This window comes from Dysidea avara, chromosome 7 (assembly GCF_963678975.1).
Source record: "Dysidea avara chromosome 7, odDysAvar1.4, whole genome shotgun sequence".
Taxonomy (NCBI): Eukaryota; Metazoa; Porifera; class Demospongiae; order Dictyoceratida; family Dysideidae; genus Dysidea; species Dysidea avara.
Genome location: NC_089278.1, coordinates 12,969,352 through 12,991,019, shown reverse-complemented (window position 1 = coordinate 12,991,019; position 21,668 = coordinate 12,969,352). Strand labels below are relative to the sequence as shown.

General features: G+C 37.1%; 2 protein-coding genes across 4 annotated transcripts in view; both read left to right on the top strand.

Moving 5' to 3' along the window:
- LOC136262528 (low-density lipoprotein receptor-related protein 6-like) overlaps window positions 1-6,529 on the top strand; it is a 45,432-nt gene extending 38,903 nt beyond the window's left edge. The window contains exons 7-9 of the mRNA XM_066056830.1: window positions 2,901-3,707; window positions 5,234-6,019; window positions 6,306-6,529. Of these exons, the coding sequence (XP_065912902.1) occupies window positions 2,901-3,707; window positions 5,234-6,019; window positions 6,306-6,337 (1,625 nt within the window). The 3' untranslated portion in view covers window positions 6,338-6,529. The remainder of the gene's footprint in view (window positions 1-2,900; window positions 3,708-5,233; window positions 6,020-6,305) is intronic.
- A 148-nt stretch (window positions 6,530-6,677) lies between these two features.
- Window positions 6,678-21,668, top strand: part of LOC136262526 (low-density lipoprotein receptor-related protein 4-like) — a 34,419-nt gene continuing 19,428 nt past the window's right edge. The window contains exons 1-5 of one of the 3 annotated variants that reach the window (XM_066056827.1): window positions 6,678-7,023; window positions 12,579-12,792; window positions 12,914-13,192; window positions 18,790-19,096; window positions 19,654-20,475. In XM_066056827.1, coding sequence (XP_065912899.1) covers window positions 7,004-7,023; window positions 12,579-12,792; window positions 12,914-13,192; window positions 18,790-19,096; window positions 19,654-20,475 — 1,642 coding nt within the window. In that variant the 5' untranslated portion in view covers window positions 6,678-7,003. Of the gene's footprint in view, window positions 7,024-9,189; window positions 9,385-12,578; window positions 12,793-12,913; window positions 13,193-18,789; window positions 19,097-19,653; window positions 20,476-21,668 lie in introns of those variants that run through there. The other 2 variants (XM_066056829.1, XM_066056828.1) reach the window with 2 other exon arrangements.

Here is a 21,668-nt window from a genome sequence, read left to right as displayed (position 1 = left end):
ATTCCATACAGACCACCCGTTAAAACATTTAAGATGTTAAATCTGAGCAATCAACAGTGGTCAGGTTTACAAGAAGAAATGAAGGTATGTGGGTTACTTTACAGGTTCATTTTTCACAGCCTATAGCACAGTTCGCCACTCTCCCTCCCCATTATATACTCTTGACGTCAGTAATACACCACCTAAAGTATAGGATGGGTACAAAATAGAAGTTGGAAATTTGTCATTGGTAAAATTTAATAGTTGACCCATTTTTGTGCTACATATATATGCTTTGTATATATCCATAAAAAGTAGTGTTCAACAATTTATTTTATTAATGCTTTACAGCACAAGTACTGAAGGTCTGTAGGACACCTGGTCCCACAGCCTGCTCAAAGATATTAGCTAATCATACACTACTATCGTAGTGTATAGTAGGGACCACAAAGGAGTAGGCGTGGCCCACAAAATAAAATCATTCAAAAAACAACCTCAATTTTCCCTGACGATGATGAGACAGTATTGGCTAGGTAAAACTAAGCCCAAAAAAGCTTTCAGATTGACCCAAAACGCTTTCAACAAGTTGCTATGGAATTTAAAAAATTATTTATTTAACAGAATTTTCTACTGACTGACTGAGTAACTGACTGACTGACTGATGCCTTCACAAGCGTAACTTGATAATGGCTAAGGCTATGGGCTTGATTTTTTCACTGTTCGACATCGCTTTGGCCCGACTGGTGCCTTTTGGCATACCGCAGTACGTGCAATGCCTTCTTCATGGACTTACCAGTGTCCTTCTTTGTGTCCCATTCATCTTTGCTGACAGTGAAAAGTGTCGATTTAGCGATAGCACATGATGGCTTCCCTTCGTAACAGAAATCGTCCGTATTTGTCATAGTGGCTATTTTGATAGCAGAGGCGCTTTTCAAACAGTTCTTGATTTGTACTGCTGTGTAATGGGTTGAACATAAGCCAACAACGAAGCGTAATGGATAGTTCACTTTTCAGACGATAATAATTGATATAACCTGGGGCGCATGGCACTATTTCTTTCGATATGCGTGGATTGCAGAGGTGCTTTTCGAACAGTTCTTGATTCGAAATGCTGTGTAACGAGTTGAACATAGCTGACAACGAAGTGTAATGCATACTTCACTTTTCAGACGATAATTGGGGCGCGCGGCATCATTTCAGATGTGGTATGCATGGGTTCACTAGTCATAATAATTATTTACAAAAAAAGTTTACAAACAAGTACACAGAAAAATTTGGAATTTTCAACTAGAGTAGGGACCATAGCACACCGATAAAAAGTACTGAAACAAGTTGTAGTCCATGATATTAAATCACTGTAAAACAATAAGAAGTGTTATATCCCTACTGTGCTCAAGATACCATAACGGAAATGCACAGTAGGGATATAACACTTCTTATTGTTTTACAGTGATTTAATATCATGGACTACTCCAACTTGTCTCAGTACTTTTTATCGGTGTGCTATGGTCCCTACTCTAGTTGAAAATTCCAAATTTTTTCGTGTACTTGTTTGTTAACTTTTTTTGTAAATAATTTTATTATGACTGGTGAACCCATGCATACCGCATCTGAAAAGGCACCGCGCGCCCCAGCTATATCAATTATCGTGTGAAAAGTGAAGTATCCATTATGCTTCGTTGTCAGCTATGTTCAACCCGTTACACCTTTTGGCATACAGTACGTATGTTGCATGCATCATGGACTTACGTATTACCTTTGTCCTCCTTCACGTCCCATATATCTTTGCTAACAGTGCAAGGAGCTAGCACACAATGGCTTCCCTATGTTTGTACTGGAAATAATCTGTATTTTCCATTGTGATTGGAATGATCGCAGAGGCGCTTCTTGTAATGTTCTTCGTTTGTAATGCTGTGTAATGGGTTGAACATAGTTGAAAACAAAGTGTAATGGCTACTTACTTTTTCAGTATTTGATAGTTAGGGATGCATTGAGACAAAAACATTAAGCATGGTGCCTTTCTTTCTTTGGATGTAGTACACGCTGGTTCATTATGTTGCAAAAAAGGTAAACAAACAAAGAGAAGGAAAAATTTGGAATTTTAAGTTTGATTAGGGATCATAATCATAAAAAGTAGTGAAACAAGGGAGGCCACCTACACCAGCAGATATACTAGTGAACGATTAATTCTAATTCAGTCTATAACTACCCATGACTGAATTAGAGATTAAATGTCCACTAGAATATCTGCAGGTGTAGGTGACCTGTCTTGTTGATTCCTAAAAATTCTTTCTTCAAATATATGCCCAGAGATCTATACATATATGTAAAAATGATAAAATTCTAGAAAGTCATAATACAAATTCTACAAATGTGTGCACCTACTGTAAAATTTCTAGTAATGTTTTCTATTAACGTTACTATATAATATCACAAAATGCTTTCAAACTCAGATCAATACTTTTAACTATTCCTGCATAATATTTATCTTGAAAAAGGTAACATATAGAGTCTATACAGTTTGTAGGGAATGAGATCAATTCTTCCTTAATACCAAGACACAAGATTCTGTTTATTTGGCCATGCGGGTTACATCCAGATTGTCTTCCAAGTTTACAGATCATCTGATCTAGCAACACTGAACACTTTAATGTCAGTAATACACCACCTAAAGTATAGGATGGGTACAAAACAGAAGTTGGGAATTTGCCATTGGTAAAATTTAATAGTCCATTTTTGTGCTACGTACGTATGTACAGTATGCTTTGTATATATCCATAATTATCCATATATCTTTGAATTTGTTATGTACCATCCAAAAAAAAAACAGTGTTCAAAATGAAATACTGTGCATCACTTCCATAAACCATTTTTTAGATATACTGTATGTTTACATAACTCTAATGTACATTGTATTTTAGATGACTGCACTCCATCTGTAATAAGAAGCCCCTTTCTTCTATTTCCTGACTACAATGCTATACGACGAATGAATTTGGATGGAACTGATCAACGTATTGCTGTCTTAAATGTATTTAATATATTTGGTCTGGATTTTGATATTTTGACAAACATGTTGTATTGGTGTGAATTAGATCTAGGAGACATATATCGAGCTAGTATTGATGGTGATGGTAGATGTAGAGAATTAATTGTCAGTGGACTAATCAATCCTGAAAATGTTGTTATAGACTGGATTAATAGGAAACTTTACTGGTGTGATTCTGGCAGTGATACAATAGAGTATTCTAATTTGGATGGAAGTGAGAGGACGGTGCTTGTTAATACTGGACTTGATCAACCACGTGGGATGGCAATTGATCCATTATCTGGATACATCTACTGGACAGATAGGGGTGCTGTACCAAAGATAGAAAAGATGAAACTTGATAGTACAGAAAGACAAGTCATTGTTGATTCTAGCCTTGTTTGGCCTAATGACTTGACCATTGATTATGAAACATCAAAATTGTGTTGGAATGATGCAAACCTTGACAAAATTGAGTGTTCCAATTTAGATGGTAGTGGAAGGACTACCCTCTACCAAAATATACCACATCCATATGGGATAACAGTATACAATGATACGCTCTACTGGAGTGATTGGTTAATACAATCAGTTGTCACAGCAGCCATTAGTGGAAATGATAGAATACCCCAAAATATTACACATGGAATAAGACCTGCTGGTATTGCTGTTGTACATCATTCAAGGCAACCTGGAGCTTGTAAGATCACTTTATATGCAGTATATAGTTACATGCTTTCAATTATTCACGAAACACTACTTTTTAATTCAGACGTGTGACTAGCAGGTGGCGCAACCCTGGTTTCCTGAAAATGTTGAGGTGTATCTATCCACACCTGTATGAACAAAAACACTTCTTATAAAATGTTTTTATCATGCCTACAGTATGTACACATGTTGAGTTGAACCCTCAAAAACATTTAATAACTCATGGATGAAATTTCTCAAGCTCTTTAAAGTTGGCCCATTTGTAGTACTGCTTGATTTAAAATCCAAGTGTGTGACACTGTGACATCATTTATGACCAATCAAAATTTTCACCATACATTTCTATTGGGAAGCCATAACAGTACAATGTGTTATGATCTTTTCCCAAAATTTAACTGTGGTACGCATTATCACCACTATCCTAGTCTCCTTTTAGTATACAACAAGTGATTAGTGCAGTGCTTGTAAACTTTGATAATTTTCTGTTGACTTAGCTACTGATAACAGAGATCCACTATAACATTGTCAGTACAATAATAAATTACAGCATTTAGCCAAACCACTTTTTTTTTCTTTTGTGTTGGGGTAGGGTCTTGCCATGTGAGACAGCTAGGGGGCCTACAGGAAAATTTTAAACAATAATAGCTATCATTGAATTTGGGGGCAATTTTAACCAAATAGTGAGTTTAGCTGGAGAAGTGGGCTCATTACTTCCCAAGTTACATCAAGTTACATCACAGGTTTCAAGGGCTTATTTGGCATTAGTTTTCAATGAAGGAAGCATATGCAGGGCTTTAATTGCAACACAATACAATAGTATAAAATTGTGAAAAAAAGCTATCAAAAGATTGAAATGTGGAAGCAACTTTAAGGGAATATGAACTAAAGGAAGGGAAGTAGCTATGGGATTGCAAAAACAGCTAGGATGTTATTGAATCTTAAAGCAATAATGGTCTATAAAAACTAAAAACTTGAGTAGATTGGACTGTATTTAGGACAAGATTAGCTTCCGGTTTTAGTAGATTATTTTGCAGTTTGCTATTTCAGTCTTGACTTTTACAACTGCCCTCATCACCGTCTACAACTAACCCAATGTCACCTAATTGCAACTATGTAGTTTTATGGTCACAACTAACTCTATGGTACAGCAATAATAAAGCTAGCTACTGTAGACTGTCTCTCTGTAATAAAATTAGTTACTGTGAAACCACCTAGACTGGCCACTGTAGAAGGTTACTAGAATACAAAATTTCAGCATACCGTAATTTGCTTTATTTTTGTGCAAAAAAATCGTGATAAGAATTTTTGTGTAAAATATTTTCGTATAATTTATGTGAATGACTGCTCTATTAGAGTTGTTTGATCTTGCGCAAAAATTTTAGTGTAAGAAATTTTCGTACAAGTACTTACATATGAAAATTATTTTACAATGAAAAAAAGCAAATTATGGTAGCTGATTTGATTCAGCTGTTGCCGTTATATTTACTGGATTAAACCACATTGTATGCATTTGTGTAGGTGGAAGGATGTGTAGTTCTAGTGTGCTAACTGCCTCAATCCTAGTTGCTAAACGTAAGTCATTAGAAGAGCATCTCCTTAATGGAACAAACAAAAACACCTTCTTTACCACAAGCAATTCTCATCTTACTGGTGGTTTTGATGTAGACCATGCCAATGGTGTGATTTACTGGAGCAACAAGGCTAGAGAAATTTATGCTTTTAACTACACTGATGGCAGCAACACTCTTGTACATGATGGGTTAGGTGCTCCTAAAGATCTACTAGTAAACTGGATCACTAGGAAATTGTATTGGCTTGACCATAAAAATCACAGAATCGAATATTCAGATTTGGATGGGAATAATAGATATGTATTGATCAACAGTACCACAAGGTTGTTAGCAATGGCACTCGATCCACGTGTCAATTACATATACTGGGGTCATCGCACACGGAGAGGAGCAGTCATAGAGAAAATGAAGCTTGGTGGAACTAACAGACATGTGATTGTATCTGGAATGAAAACACTTAACTCCATAACAATTGACTATGCCAATTCCAAGATGTACTGGGTTGAAAATGAGAGAATAAAAACGTCTGATCTTGAAGGTAGAGAAAGGTCAACTGTTCAACACATTGGTACAAACAAAGCCATGGTAGCAGTGCACCATAATGTAGTATACTGGACGAATGTTTCCAGTGTACACCACTGTACAACTGATGGCCAATATCTGGGAGAATTGATGAGAGTTAAAAAGCTTAGAGGAATCAGTATAAAGCACAAATCAAGGCAACCAAGGGCATGTAAGTGATAATATTGTACTGTACATGATAAATAAATGTGCATCTATACTGGACAAATCACTCAAGGCATTACTAGTAAGCAATCTATGATTTTTTTTTTTAATTTGTAGAAAGTCATCAAGTGTTTAGGTCATTTTAAAGACGTACTTAGGCTTGATTGTACCCAACCAATGCTGTAAGGGAACCATGATGGTACTGGTATTTTTAATGGGAAGCACTACTGTACTATAATGTCATGAATGCATTGAATTCTATGGCACTATGATTGTAAATGATTTGATTGCAGGTTACTCTACTGATGCTATGGATGAAATGTGACTGCAGTTATATACACTAATGGATGCACAGTGTGACAGAACTATAGCTATATCATTTTCATTTACAAGTACCATACACTTTAGTTATACAATAAAACCTGTTTAGTCAGGTCATTGTGTAATAAGATCACCTGTCTAAACTGTCCACTGTAATACCCAAATATGTCATCTGTGTACAAAGTGACCTGCCAAATGTAGCCTGGGCCACTGACCTCCTTAATAAGACTGGCCAAATTTTGGCTCAAAGGCAACCAGAATAGACAGGTTTCACTGTATAACCAAATTATCATTTGTGATCTTACTTATTGATGATTTACAGCTTTTGGTCATTTTTAAGTGTTTCAAGATTCCAGTTGTCAGGGTGCACTTATATATAGTCAAGTTTATATGATGATGTGTACTGTTGTACCTCAAACAGAGTTGACATTGCCATTACTTTATTGTAACACTGGTGATTTTTATTTCTTGGAAATACAGTATGAAGACAAAGTTTGGTGTCTACATGGAGTCTCTTACTGCCAGCTAGGTGACAACTAGAAGAATGTAGCAAGAGACTGTGGGTGTATTCCCAGTTTTAGAATGGCTAGCTAGTTTTCCTGAACCCTCTAAGACAACAGGCTCCAACTTTGTTGCTGACTTGAATGATTTCTGGGAGCTGACTGATTGCATGGATGGATGGATTTGCAGGTGACTGTGCTTTGATAGATGACTTTGTCTCTAAAATGGTTCAGGTTTGGTATACACTACAGAAATATCAGTTCATCAGTTCATATAAACACATTAGTCACACTTTAGAAGATAGTTCTGTGCGTAATATGTTGGTAAAGGCGGTTTGTTTAACAAACGCTTCCTTAGCAGTGCATAGCAACGTAATTGAACGAATTACGAATATTTCATGAATTATGAAATATGAGAATTAGCTAATAATATTGCACAACCCAAAACTACCCTATTGTAAAGTAGTAATACATAGTTGGTTAATTCATAGTAGTATATACTGTCTATAGTTAATTCCAGATGAGTTAGCTAGCTGCATGGCGCCTGGTTTTTAGAAGTAGCACAACATCAACTTGTTTTTGACTGACATAGAAGTAAATGGGCATCTGGATTCAGTGGAATGGCACTTAGGTAATTTCAATTAGTGGTCACCTCTTAAAAAGACCACCTCTTTACAAAGACCGTTTTACTTTTATATCTGAATTGTTGTTTTAGAGCCCTATAAGACAGTCTTATTGATGAATTGTGTGCCACGTGTTATGTCTAGAAAAGTCAGTGATATCTGATTTATGATACAATACGGTAATAGCTATATACCCCGTACAAAAACAGCATATGACTGTTAATATACGTATACTGGCAACTAAGTATAATTTACAATAATCTTGGTCCTTTATCATTGGCTTGTGCAGTCTGACTGTAGCTATTCCTAATTAATTCCCTGTAAATCTAGTAGGCTAGTAAATTGGTATCTTTCTCAATAGTCTGGCGTTGTAGAGGAGAAAAAAGGCGGCTAAATTACTAGCCAATTAGAGTTACAGGGAATTAATTAGGAATACAGCAAGACTGTATGAGTCAATGATAAAGGACCAAATTTTTTATGAATTATAGCGAGTTATTTGCCAGTATTTCTTGGCCTCACCCAGATATTAGCTCCTTTAGTTATCAGTTACTTTTAGTTTGATGGGGACATCATTTTTGTACAGCCAAACTGTTTTTGCATGGGGTATATTGTATTACAAATTAGAGATATCACTCTGACTCATTTCTAGGCATGTGGCGCACAACTGATCAGTAGATCGTTTTATGGGGATACATTCTAAAACAACAAGACAGCAGCAATTTAAACATTAAAGTAAAACAATCTTTATAAAGAGGTGGTCTTTGTTAGAAGGTGGTCTTTATAAAGAGGTGAGCACCAATTGAAATTACCGTTCCTTTCCTCCATTCCATTCCAGTCCACCATTCCAGTCCAGTCCACCATTCCATTCCACTGAATCTAGACGCCTGAAGTAAATTACACAAGTAAGAATGCATTGCTGGAATGATGCAAACATGTTTTTACTACTAAAATACTCTGAAATTCAATGTCAGAGCATTAGCAAAAAAATTTTCCTGGGGGGAGATGCTCCCAGACCCCCATAGTTAAGCATGCTCGCCTTTTATTTTATCCTTACCCCCAACCATGAGGTGCTTGCTACGCCTATGATGTATAGGGTGATTTGGCAGATGTGACTATCCATGAACCAGTTGTGCGTTGTGATGCTGGCTGATACTCCTGCATTGATTGCTTGTCAGTGATCTTGGAACTCAAAGTGTGTGACTACCTCAGACTGAGACATACTTTGATGTTTGTGTGGCTGATGTTGATGCTTCATCTTATATATGTCCATCATTTTTTCTTTTGCTTATAAGTACGTGTTAACAATTGATAAAGCATAGGGCTGCTGTTGAGGAACATCCTGCTTCTTTAAACTGCTGTTGTGTCAGTGGATGATGTATTTGGGAATGAGGCTGTTAAGTTTTGTGCTGTTTCAGTTTGTTAGGAGTATGGGATGGATAAGGGTGGGACTTTCATTTTTTTGTTATCTGAGCTATACATGCATTAGCTATCTGTGTTTGCATGAGAGGATTTGGAGAATGGTACAGGTATTGACAATGGTACTGAGCAACCAAGTTGTTATGGTTGTTAGTACTTCATGTAGTGTTATCAGCAGCTACTAATGTTGTTAACAGTGTGGGTGACCACCTTGTACACCAACCCATAGTAGTCTTTTTGATATTATATTCAAACATTTAGTGGTCAGACAAACAGGCCAGCTCCTTTAAATAAACAGCTGACAGGGTAATTTCTTCTCAATGAATATATAAAATAGTAATACCAAATATAGCAATGATGCAGTACTTCTTTAAACAGCAGCTGATTCCTCCTCTGTGAATACATAGAAGGTAATGCCAAAGGAATAAAGAGCAAAGTAATGTAACGGACTGTATTGGAGTTGTGCTGTATATGTTAGCTATTTGCACTTGACTTCAGTGACAGAGTATATAGTAAGTTCTATTGCAGTATAACTCTTTTATAGTTTGATAGGAGAATATTACAGGGTTGCTGTATTTGACGGGTCACGTGATGACCATATTCCACTGCTAATAAGTATTGTGTCAGTCTTGGTGTAATAATTATTTTACTAATGATGACAAAACGCTGCATACTTCATCACTAAAATGCACCGTTCCAGATCTATGGATTTAGCTACGGCCGTTTACGGTCATACGTAGCTATATGGTACGTCTAATAGTCCACTATCTGTATACATCGTTAGTCATGGATAGACAGGTGTTTGAGGAGACTATGGATTTTATCGACTTCTGAGTAAGTTAACTTGGCGAGCTGATTAGCTATTGACTATCTTTATTGAAGCGAATATTCTGAACAGAAAAGCGCAGGTCAATTCAGCGGTGTGATAGCCAGGGCACACTCTCCTACCATGACGAAAAGAAGGTAAAGTATAGAATGATCGTAGGATTACAGGGGCGGATCCAGGAGCTGGCAAGGGGAGGGGCACAAACAGGCTAAGTTCTAGGTGGTTGGGAAGAGCCAGATTCTCTTGTTAGTTGCTGCATTTTTGAAGCAGGAAATAATCACCTCTTTAGTGTCTCACTGTTGATTTTTGCCATTTTTGGCCTTTGTAAGACGGTTGTGAAGTCTTAACAGCGGTATAAAGGCTCTGAATGTCTTAAATGACAGCAACACGACAATTATTTTTAGAGGTGCTTAGTACGCATGAAGGTGCTGGGTGACAATTTCACAGTTAGTTTGCGTTGGTTTCAGGTGAATTTGTAATAATGCTAGTAAAATGTGCATATTTTCATCAGTTTTATAGCTAAGCTGATATTGGCCTGACAAAGTTCAGTATTTTGATCAAAAGCATGCATGGCTGGCTCCTTCACAGGTGGGAGGGGGGGCATTTGTCCCACATGCCCCATCCTGGATCCGCCATTGGATTACAGCTGCGGCATGAGCTGGCTGTAATAGCTAATCTCACATTCCCGACTAAATGACAAAAGAAAAAATCAGTATTGGCTGGCTTAGGCTTTAATACTTCAGTTTGATCAAAGGTAGTAGACCTATAATTAATCGACAAATGTAATAATGTGATGTTGGCGGCTTTGATTCAATTGCCGGTTACATTGATCACGTAGCTAGCTAAATCCAGGAATGGTGTGTGGCCCATTTTAGTGATGAAGTGATGTGTGCAGCGTTTTGTCATATATCAAGTATATTTAATCATTTTATATACTGACACAATGCTTATAAACATCTCCAATGAGCAGTGGAATATGGTCAGCACGTGATCCGTGATCCGCCAAATACAGCAACCCATAGTTGGGTTAACCCATAGTTACAAGACCACTCTTAGATGTATATAAATTTGTAATAAATGGTTCAGAGGAATTGTTTTTATGCAGCACTACCACTTGAATTGCTGTAGTCGTATACCACAAAAGGACCAAACTCTTTATGCACTATGCTTTCTAATATTTTGACTTTCAATATACCAATATGCATATGAATGAGGATCTTAAGTCAAAGTATTTGTAGTACTATAAATGCCACAGCTGTTTATCAAGACACTGTGATAAGGTTATTGAATTACTAAATCCACACTATTCTATATATTTTCAAGAAAATAAAGGAGGTGTATTAGTGTCAGGGTCATAGCTGTATTACCTTGTTTAAGTCTTTCAATCTGCTCACAGACTACAGTGTCATTTCATGTGGTACAAGACATCCACTACATATAATAGTAACCAGCAAACAGTGTTGGGACAGTTACTTTTTTATAAATAACTAGTTACATATTACATATTACTTGCAACAGAACTATTTAGTTACAGTTACATATTACCCAAAAAATAAAGTAACTATCAAACGGTACGGTACCGTTTAAGTAGGAATCCGTTTGAAATTTTCGCGCGCCGCCCAAAATCGCGCCTTTAAAAATCATCCTAGAGATATCTTACGAGACGAAAATCACCTTTACGGAATAGCACTAGTCCATATAATACATAAAACAGCATTAAATACAACAAAACGCTTACAGGTGGCCGGATACAGAATTTTAAAAATCGCCAAAACTTTGAATTTTAGACTGACTGCCTGACTGATCACAGTCGCAAGCCTAGAGGCCAAACGAAGCAGTGCACGACAACCATTTTACGCAACACTAGCAAACTCACCAGTGGGATGTGCCTTTTGGGGTTCCGACGAGTGTGTGCCCTCTGCGCCTTGTCTTTTCTTTTATCTTCAATCAGGCTGCTTGTCTTCTTCTTCATCCAACGAAACCATACCGAGGCGTTAATTTTCCGTATCAACACTTTCTTTAAGCAGCATAATAGACGCCACAAGATTATTTAAGGCGCTTAGACTACGCTACTGTACAGAGGAATAGATTATATTCCTTACTGATATAATCTATGACGGAGGGTACTGTATGGAGGTACTGGTACTAGCTAGATAGCTTCACGATGGGTCACAAGACCACGCCCATTCTTCATTCTATGCATTATCGATCTACCGATTGAAACCACAATGACACACCCCTTTTGCGCTAGCTGTATTTCAGTGACCACACACCTTCAATTTGGAAGGCTGACTCGACATACTCTATAATCGATTGAAACCACGCCCCTTTTTGGGCAAGCGCACATCTTGCAGGCTGCCTCAAGATACTCTAACACAGCAGTCACCCTAATAGAACAGTCACATGTTTATAGCTAGCTGTATGCTTTAACAAAAAAAATACTAAACAAACTAGTATATTAAAAATTATAAATTTAAAAATAAAGTAGGAATCCAAGCAAGCGAAACAAGAGAACGATGGTAGCATAATGATGTGTTTCACTGTCTGTATAAAGGTAAGTTTGGATGAGTTCAAGGTGAGCTAGTGTTGGCCCGATTTTGTCGGGTGGCTTGCTTCGCTCGCTCCAACCCTAGCACATCCCAAAAACTTACCTAGTGTGTTTGATGCTTGAGTTACTGGTTGATTGCACCATGATTTTAACAGCAAAATGTCCAGTCACGGTGCTTTGACTGTAGACACTGCGCATTTAATAATGTGAATTGATGTGATTTAATTCAGAAGGCATGGTCCTGACATTTCCAGGCTCCCAGTTTTTGTGATGGCATTGTATGAAGTTGCAGACAGCACAAGCTGCTTAGTGTATGTAATTTTTGTATACAGAATAATGAAAACAACTACTTGCAGTGGTTGGGGTGTATTACTAGCTGTAACAACAATCATCAGTATTACAAACTCTATTCCACTCAATCAGTTTGTTCCATTTGGACAAAGTGCTGGAGACTCAAGCTTCCCACCAGCATCTTCTGCTGCGTCACAAGTGATAGCAATACCTCCAACATTTCCATACTTCAATGGAACTTATAGGGGCATAATTGTGAGTAGTATACACTAGTTGGGTAGCTATTGTGGTGCATCTAAAATCGTCATAGCTAGCAAACTATTGGTACATGCTAATGAAATAACATACCCTAATGTTATACCATTTTATTCTGTAGGTTAGTATAAATGGATATCTTTCATTTGGTATTCGCAGTGCGTATCCTTCACCAGTTGGGTTCCCTTTTACACACTCTGACCTTTTACTGATCTGTCCATTTTGGGCTAATGTGGATACAACTGCTGGTGGTGTGGTGTACTATAGACAGTCTAGTGGCTCTACTACAATTGATAATGAAATACGGAGGCATTTCAGCAATGCAGCAAGTTTCACAGCCACTTGGGTGCTGATAGCTACCTGGCATAACGTTGGTTACTTTAGTAACCATGCTGATAAGGTACTTACACTACATAGTGAAGGAAAATTTTTGTCATGATCTATTTCAGTACTAAAACTTGTTTTATGTACAGTAGGACCTGAATCTCAATTATCTGAACACTCAGTTATCCAAACAGTATAAGTGACTGCTCTATTAGAGTATTTTGTCATTAGGTGAACGTTCTATTAGAGTAAGTGTATGTTCTATTAGAGTAGTTGAACAGAACTTTATGTGAATGAATGGGCATTTATCCGAACAAATTCACTTATCTGAACACTTTTATGATTGAACTGGCACACAGGTGTTCGGATACTGGAGGTCCTACTGTACTTATTTTATGTTGTACTAAGCCCTTTGTACATCCTCATAAATATTTTTTTATGAAAAACTTTAAAAAAAACCAAATCTCAAAAATTTGTATGTAAAACTGTTAATAGACATAAAATTATACTTTTATCAATAGTACTGTATAGTAGGGACCACAAAGGAGTAGGCGTGGTCCATGAAATAACATCACCCAAAAACCAGCCTCAATTTTCTCTGACGACGATGAGGCAGTATTAGTTAGGTAAAACTAAGCCCAAACAAGCTTTCAGATTGACCTGAAACACTTTCAACAAGTTGCTACGGAATTTAAAAAATAATTTATTTAACAGAATTTTCTACTGATTGACTGCCTGACTGACTGACTGACTGATGCCTCCAGACAAGCGTAACTCAATAATGGCTAAGGCTATGGGCTTGATTTTTCGATGTCGCTTCAGCCCGAGAGTTGCCTTTTGGCATACCACAGTACATATAATGCATTCTTCATGGACTTGCCAGTATCCTCCTTTGTGTCCCATTCATCTTTGCTGACAGCAGAAAGTGTCGATTTGGCGATAGTATGTGATGGCTTCCCTTCGTAATGGAAATCATCCATATTTTTCATAGTGGCTGTTTTGATTGCAGAGGTCCTTTTTTTACTGCTGTGTAATAGGTTGAACACAGCCAACAACAAAGCATAATGGATATTTCACTTTTCAGACAATAATTGATAAAACTGGAGCGCGCAGCACCATTTATTTTGGTATGCGTGGATTGCAGAGGTGCTTTTCAAACAGTTCTTGATCTGAACATAGCTAACAATGAAGCATAATGGATACCATAAGCATATTAAATTTTGTGGGTAAAATTTTTATGGTTTGCCAAAAAGACAGGTTTGCAAGTGTATTAAATTTCATGGATATAATTTTCGTGGTTTAATCTCAATGACCCAGTTTATTTTCTCATGGAACCACAGGGAGCAAAATTCGTACTTTAAGGTATTGTTTAAGGCTTACAGCTTATCAGCTTTGGCTACTCCATCAGTTTACGCTGCTGGGCGTACTTATCTGGGGCTAAGCAAACCATTTTTTGGGGTTAACTTACCACAAAAGAATCCTGCCTGCTGGAATCAGAGGAAACGGGTCTTAGATACTTGAATAAGGTCATTAATCTATTCACGGGGTGAACAGGTGCATGTGTTGTCATCAGGCCGTACGTAGCGCATTACGAATTATATATTATACGCGTTAATAATATAAGAAAGTGTATTGGCGGCAACGGTTAATAGGTCTGCTCAAGCTGAGACATGAGTTTCTAAATGGATTAATTTTTGTGGATCAGTTTTATATGGATTAATTTTCATGGATCAGCTGCAAACCACGAAAATTTATATACCACAAAAATTTCTACGCTTACGATACTTAACTTTTCAGATGATAATTGGGGGGTGCGGCACCGTTTCAGATGCGGTATGTGTGGGTTCACCAGTCATAATAATTATTTACAAAAAAACATTAACAAACAAGTACACAGAAAAATTTGGAATTTTCAACTAGAGTAGGGACCATAGCACATCGGTAAAAAGTACTAAAACAAGCTGGAGTAGTACACGATATTAAATCACAGCAAAACAATAAGAAGTGTTATATCCCTACTGTGCATTCCATTATGGTATCTTGAACACAGTAGGGATATAACACTTCTTATTGTTTTACTGTGATTTAATATCATGCACTACTCCAGCTTGTTTCATTGTTTCAGTACTTTTTATCGGTGTGCTATGGTCCCTATTCTAGTTGAAAATTCCAAATTTTTTGTGTACTTGTGCCTATATATATGGCTCAGAATTTTATGTGAATATCAATACAAATCAAACAGTGTAGTAATACTGTTAGTAGGATTGTCCCCTATAAAATGATGGCAGCTGCCCAAAATACTGCCTAGGCAGGCAGGCAGGCATTCGAGTTTTGGTGATTTTTATATCTGGCCATCTGTAAGTGTTTTCTTGTTTTTAATGCTGTATATGATGTTATATAGAGTAATAAAGGTGATTTTCGTTGTGTAAGATGTTTCTAGGATGATTTTTAAAGTTGGAATTTTAGGCGGCGCATCATTTTTCGGGGGTCTCTACTTAAACAGTACAGTAGTTTGATTTGCTGTTTTGTTCACCATAAATGATAATGAACCATGATAGTGGGTTGATCTGCAACAATCTTCCTTACAGTAAAACAAATCCATTGCTGAGTGTGGCCCCGACTAGACTTTGGGTGACCTGCAGTTTGAATCTGGGATTTTTTTTCCTTACTTCGGCCACTTTTCTTTTACACCTTATCATTAAGCCTAAGTCCTTGAAATTAGGTTAAGTAATCCTAAGACTGCAGCACATTTTGCTGTCAGACCTTCAGTACTTGTCACTGTAAAGTGTTAATAATAATAATAATTGGCAGTAGTCACTTCATACATCTGACCATATGTCTGACCATTCCCGAGAGTTTAAGTAACGAACACAGAAAGCCCCCCACTTGTAGTGCTCAACCGTACGTACAACCATTTCCGAGAGTTTACATAACGAACATGGAAAAAAGTGCCACATGGCTTAGAATTTGTCACATGGCTCACAACCTATCTACATTGACATCGACAAAGAAGACCATCTTGGAAGAATGACGGGAGAGAACGAGACAGGGCGAGGACAGCAGCAGAAATGCCAGATGAAGCAGAAGCAAGTAGACATCTGGTAGATGCTATGCACACTCACAGAAGAGAGCATGCAGTTGGCCAATGAAACTGCAGAAGACAGGGAGATAAGATTAGATGATCAACGCCAGCTCTTGCATATAGATCATGGCACCAGTAGCACCAACGCTGCACAGTTTCATTTCTCTATGTTTTAATTAACCAAATGGCATTGAATTTCATGCATTAATTATTTTATTCTATTCCTTTTAGTATTTCCCTTCCCATGCCGCTTTAGCTTAGGCCTTATGCAGCTTATGCAGTCGCATGCATGTGGCTGAGGTGTTGTAATTGTTTTGTTTTATAACTACATCAATATTGATGGTTTAATTCAAAAGATTGTAGTGAATTAAATGTGAAGTGTACCAAAAACAGCTAGCAGTGAGTATATTTTAATACTAGCTACCAGTAGCAAATTTTCAATCTTGCTCAAATCTACTTTCTGCTTCACCTACAAAACAAAAATACAACATACCTCAGTCATGCACAAATACATTGTTGTGCAACTCAACTCACTCAGGCTCGCCCCACGATGTTTTCAACATCTGTCTAGTTACTGGATTAATAAAATCACACACACAAACTAGGTGAATTGAAAATTTTAAAAGGGGGAATAGGGATTACTGAAAAAAGCCATGAAACAAGAAGGGATCACTTGGTAATGTTGAATTAAAAGAACACTTGTACACTTGTTTGAAGGAAGAAATGAAGCCCAAGAACTTCTAATGAGGAATATCTGAGTTGACATACGTACGTATGTAAGATGACTACTGTGACATCATGTTAAGTTTGTATATACTTTTACCGTCATGATATCAGGACTCAAAACATAACATGTACATGAATTGAAGCTACATAACTGACATTCAATTTATTTTTTCCTGAAACCTGTTTTGGTTACAGTGTAGTGATACTACAGACATTTATATAGTTGATTCTGGCATAATATGGCAGTTATGGCAGAGAGAACGATAAAATATTTCAGTAACTGATCAATTAAACAGCATGGAAGTACTGTTTTGACAGGCACTGTCCAAATCGCCACCCCTAAAAATCTCATCTTACACAACGAAAATCACCTTTACGGAATAATATTAAGCCATCCAGCATCAAATATAGCATTAAAACAAAAAACAAATAGCTGGATATTGAAGTTTAAAAATTGCCAAAACTCATATAAATTGTTCACATTGCTTTAAGAGGTATTACTGGTAGACAGTGATATACACTGTACCTGTGTGATAGGACTTTTATGAATATGAACTTGCAATACCAATCAAGTGGCATGCCCTTTATGATCTAGTTGATATGACTGAGGGACACACACCTTAACAATCTAGCTGTACCTATAGAAATTGATGATAAAATACATGCCTCTGATTGGTAGCACGGTGAAGATCACACCCCTTAATATGGCCCAGTAGAGGATAGGTGACCTCTCTTGTTTCCCTACTCTTTTCTGTGATCCCTAATGTTTCCTTATATTTGTGCTTTGTAACATTATTATGACTGGTGAACCCACACACGTATACCACACAAATGAAAGGATGGTGCAAGAGTTGATGTTTTCACTTGAACGCACATCCCAGCTACCAATTACTGATGACTCAAAAGTGAAGTGGCCATTACGCTTCACTTTCAGTTATGCTTAGCCCATTATACAGTGCTACAAATGAAGAGCAGTAGGAGAAATGCCTCTGCAGTCAATCCAGATGCGGACAATTCACACAAAAGTGAAGTGACTTGCTTTCACATAAAAGTTCAGCCTGTTACACAGCATTATACAAACAAAGAAAAGCACGAGAAGCATCTCTACAATCAGTCCAATCACTAATGAAAAAATGGGCAATAAGCATAATAGCCATCTGGCACAGCACAGGGAAGCCACATCACGCTATTGCGATTGACACCTTGAGTTGTTAGTGAAAAGAACTGGAACACAAAGGAAGACAAAGGTAAGTCTGTGATGCGTGCATTGTATGTACCATGGTTGGCAAAAAGTACATCTCAGGATGAAGCAACGTTGAACAGTTAAATAGTAAAGAAATCAACTCTACTTGTGCTTGGTTGGAGGAATCAGTCTTTCAGTAAGTAAGTCAGTCAGTCAGTCAGTCAGTCAGCATAAAATTTTAAGTAGAAAATTTTAATAATCCTATAGAAACTTTTTGGAAGGGTTTGGGCTTGGTCTGAGGACATTTTTGGGCTTGGCTGTGCCTATCCAATTTTGCCAAGCTGTCATGAAGGGAAACTGAAGCTGGTTTTTGGGTGATACTTTTGGCTGGAAAAGCCTGGTTCTTCCTAATATACAGTACTACCATACTGTATGATAGACTCTTAAGAAGAAATCAGAAAATAATTATTGTGTTTTTCTACACTAACACACTTAGACACTCATGATATAACATTTTGAAGGATTTGTTGACTAGTCATTATCGGGGCACAGACACCAGAGTCCAACTATTACCAAAGTCGTGGCCATGCTTACAGTATAGCGTGTAAAGCATAAAGTATATTGCTATATATAATGTCATCTTTGTCCCTGCAGCAGTAGTGACTACATTAATTTCTTGCAGGTGAACACTTTTCAAGCAGTCATAGCTACCAATGGTCGCCAGTCTTATACAATATTCAACTATTTGGATGGAGGGATACAGTGGTCTTCAGCAGATAATACTGGTGGGGTTAATGGTATAGGAGTTGGTGGAGCTCAAGTTGGATTTAATGGAGGAGATGGAGTTCACTTTTATGTACAACCTGAAGTGATTAATGGTTTGATCTTACAGTTGGATGATAACTCTAATGTCTGTGTGCCTGGAAAGTATGTGTTCAGAATTGATGGTGAAAATGTTCAGCCTGGCAGATGTGTGGATATTGAATCAGGTAAATTACTATTGTATTGGAGTAGTGGTATATTGACCAGAAACCCAGAAACCAACCTCATAAGACCTTTATAGGGCATTGATATTATTGGTTGATATAAACACACCCAAAATGCTTCCAGTAAGTTCCCGTAATTTTCTATTTAGCAGAATTTTCTTTTGACTGACTGACTGACTGACTGATTGACAAGTGCAACTCAATAATGACTAAGGGAATTTTTTCACTGTTAGACATTGCTTCAGCTTGACAAATACCCTCCAACATACCACTGTAAAATGCCAAACTTTTTATAAGCATTTCAGGTCATGTTTGAAATGCTGCCATAAAGTGTAATGTGAGGCTGGTTAGTCACATTACCAGGTTTAATGGCATGCCTTCATCACTGCTTGGCTTATAAGTGCAGAGAACAAGTGAAGAAGTTTAATAATGAACCAGCTGGTGGCATTATCACTTGTGTATAAACACTTATTGTATTAAAATATTTACTTGCATGAAACATCTTGTTACATGAACTTTAAGTGTAGTGAAGTTTGCATGTAATTTTCTATTGCATGTAGACAGTTGTACTCAGGAAGAGTATAGAGATATCAGTCCCAGTTTGATGATCTCAAATCGTACCAGCCTAGTTTCAGTTAACCTTAACACCAATGCTGTTAGTCATCATGTAGTAAACTGCTACAGTGTTCTTGGTATTGATTATGACTTAGTGGGTAGAATGTTCTACTGGAGTGAGGTAACTTTTGGTACAATTCACAGAGTTTCATTTGATAATGGACATAACGGATCTGCAGTAGAAACAATTATTGCAGGATTAAGTAGTCCTGAGCAAATTGCTGTTGATTGGGTTAATCGTAAACTCTACTTTACTGACCATGGATTACGTCTAATAGCACGTTCAAACTTGGATGGGACTAACATTGAGTTAGTGGTTAACGTTAACATATTACCTCAATCCATAGCAGTAGATCCTATCCATGGAACATTATTTTGGATTAATTATGATACACCACGGAGAATTGAGAAAATGGAAATGTCTGGAAGTAGACGGAGAACAATAGCACAAGTGAGTGTAGTAATTCCAACTGGACTGACCATAGACTATGACAATAATTTATTGTACTGGTTTGATGACCACTTCAATGTGTTGTTTGAGTGTGGCTTAGAGGGAAACAGCAGAGTATTTAAACAACCATCAAATTCCATTAGTAGCCCATATGCCATAGAAGTGTTTCGATCTGAACTTTACTGGAGTGATCAAGCAAGATCTTATGTTGGAGTTGCTGATCAAGTGGCTGGGATAGCCACAAGAAGTATAAATGCATCACTTGTTAAAGCAGGTGGAATTCATGTTGTTCACTATTCAAGACAACCTGGAGCTGGTGAGTGTTATAACTACAAAACAGTTGATTACTGTATATAAATGTTTCATGCTTTATACTACAGACATATATACTATTTCTAGCCATATTAAGAAAATTTCACAAAGACATTTGGCAAATACACCTTTAAAAACCAATAATTATTTAGATTAGCTATAATTTAAAATCTATACTTTTGGCACGAAAAATTGCCACTAAATTTTCTTACTGTAATTTGCAATGTAATCAATCAAGGATGATAGTTAAAACATTGTTGAGAGTGCTATATGTGAAATATCACACAAAGAGTGGGTGTAGTATGAGGCAAAGCCAAGTACTGTATTTTTATCAAAAGTCCACATTTTTGTGCTATATTTCTCATATATATCATTTAGTGTGAACATACAAAGATGTCACTCAGTGTTGCCTGGGCAACGTCACAGGAAAACATACAGTATGCTTGTTATATTGAGCATCAAGCTTTGGAATCTGTGAATTAATTCTGGAGGTTTAGCTTTTATGAGTATAGTTGCAAAGTTCTGTCTAGTTGATTGTTAATAAACTATATTCTGTGACAAATGATCACCAAAACAATTGTTTGGAAATGCCTCAATTGTAACATTGTATGTTGAAGTGTAATGACTTATTCTAAAGGCTATTAGCCCACTCTATTAAAACCATGATTAACCATCAGATACTATTATATAAAACAAATGGGATGAGTACTCGTTAGTTTTTCACTTGTACCACGACTGCATGCTCAGGATTTGCCGATATACAGCAAATCCCTTGCAGCTGTGGTATAACTATTACATAGTCACATAGCACAACCCCTAGGCAATGCTTATAAAACTTTCTTTCTCCTTACAAAACACACATATGAAGCTATTAAAACTTTTCTTGAAGCATTCACCTTTCTACATGATAATGTCATAGCAATGTTTTTAAAAGAGTGCTCCTTTACCCATGCATGTACTGCTCTGTAACACTAGTTCTCACTAAGTGTAGTTTAGAGACCTATCACAATCTTTGTGGATTTTAAAAACCGAGGCAAAGCTGACGCAAGGATCCGAGGGGCCAACTTAGAAAATGAAAGCAGGGCATATAGGTGGAGTTATTGTGGGATTGGATTAGATATTGTTTTAAAATCATCACACAATCTTAACATGAGTGCGCTATAAGATTACTATTCTCATTTCATTTCACAAGATCTC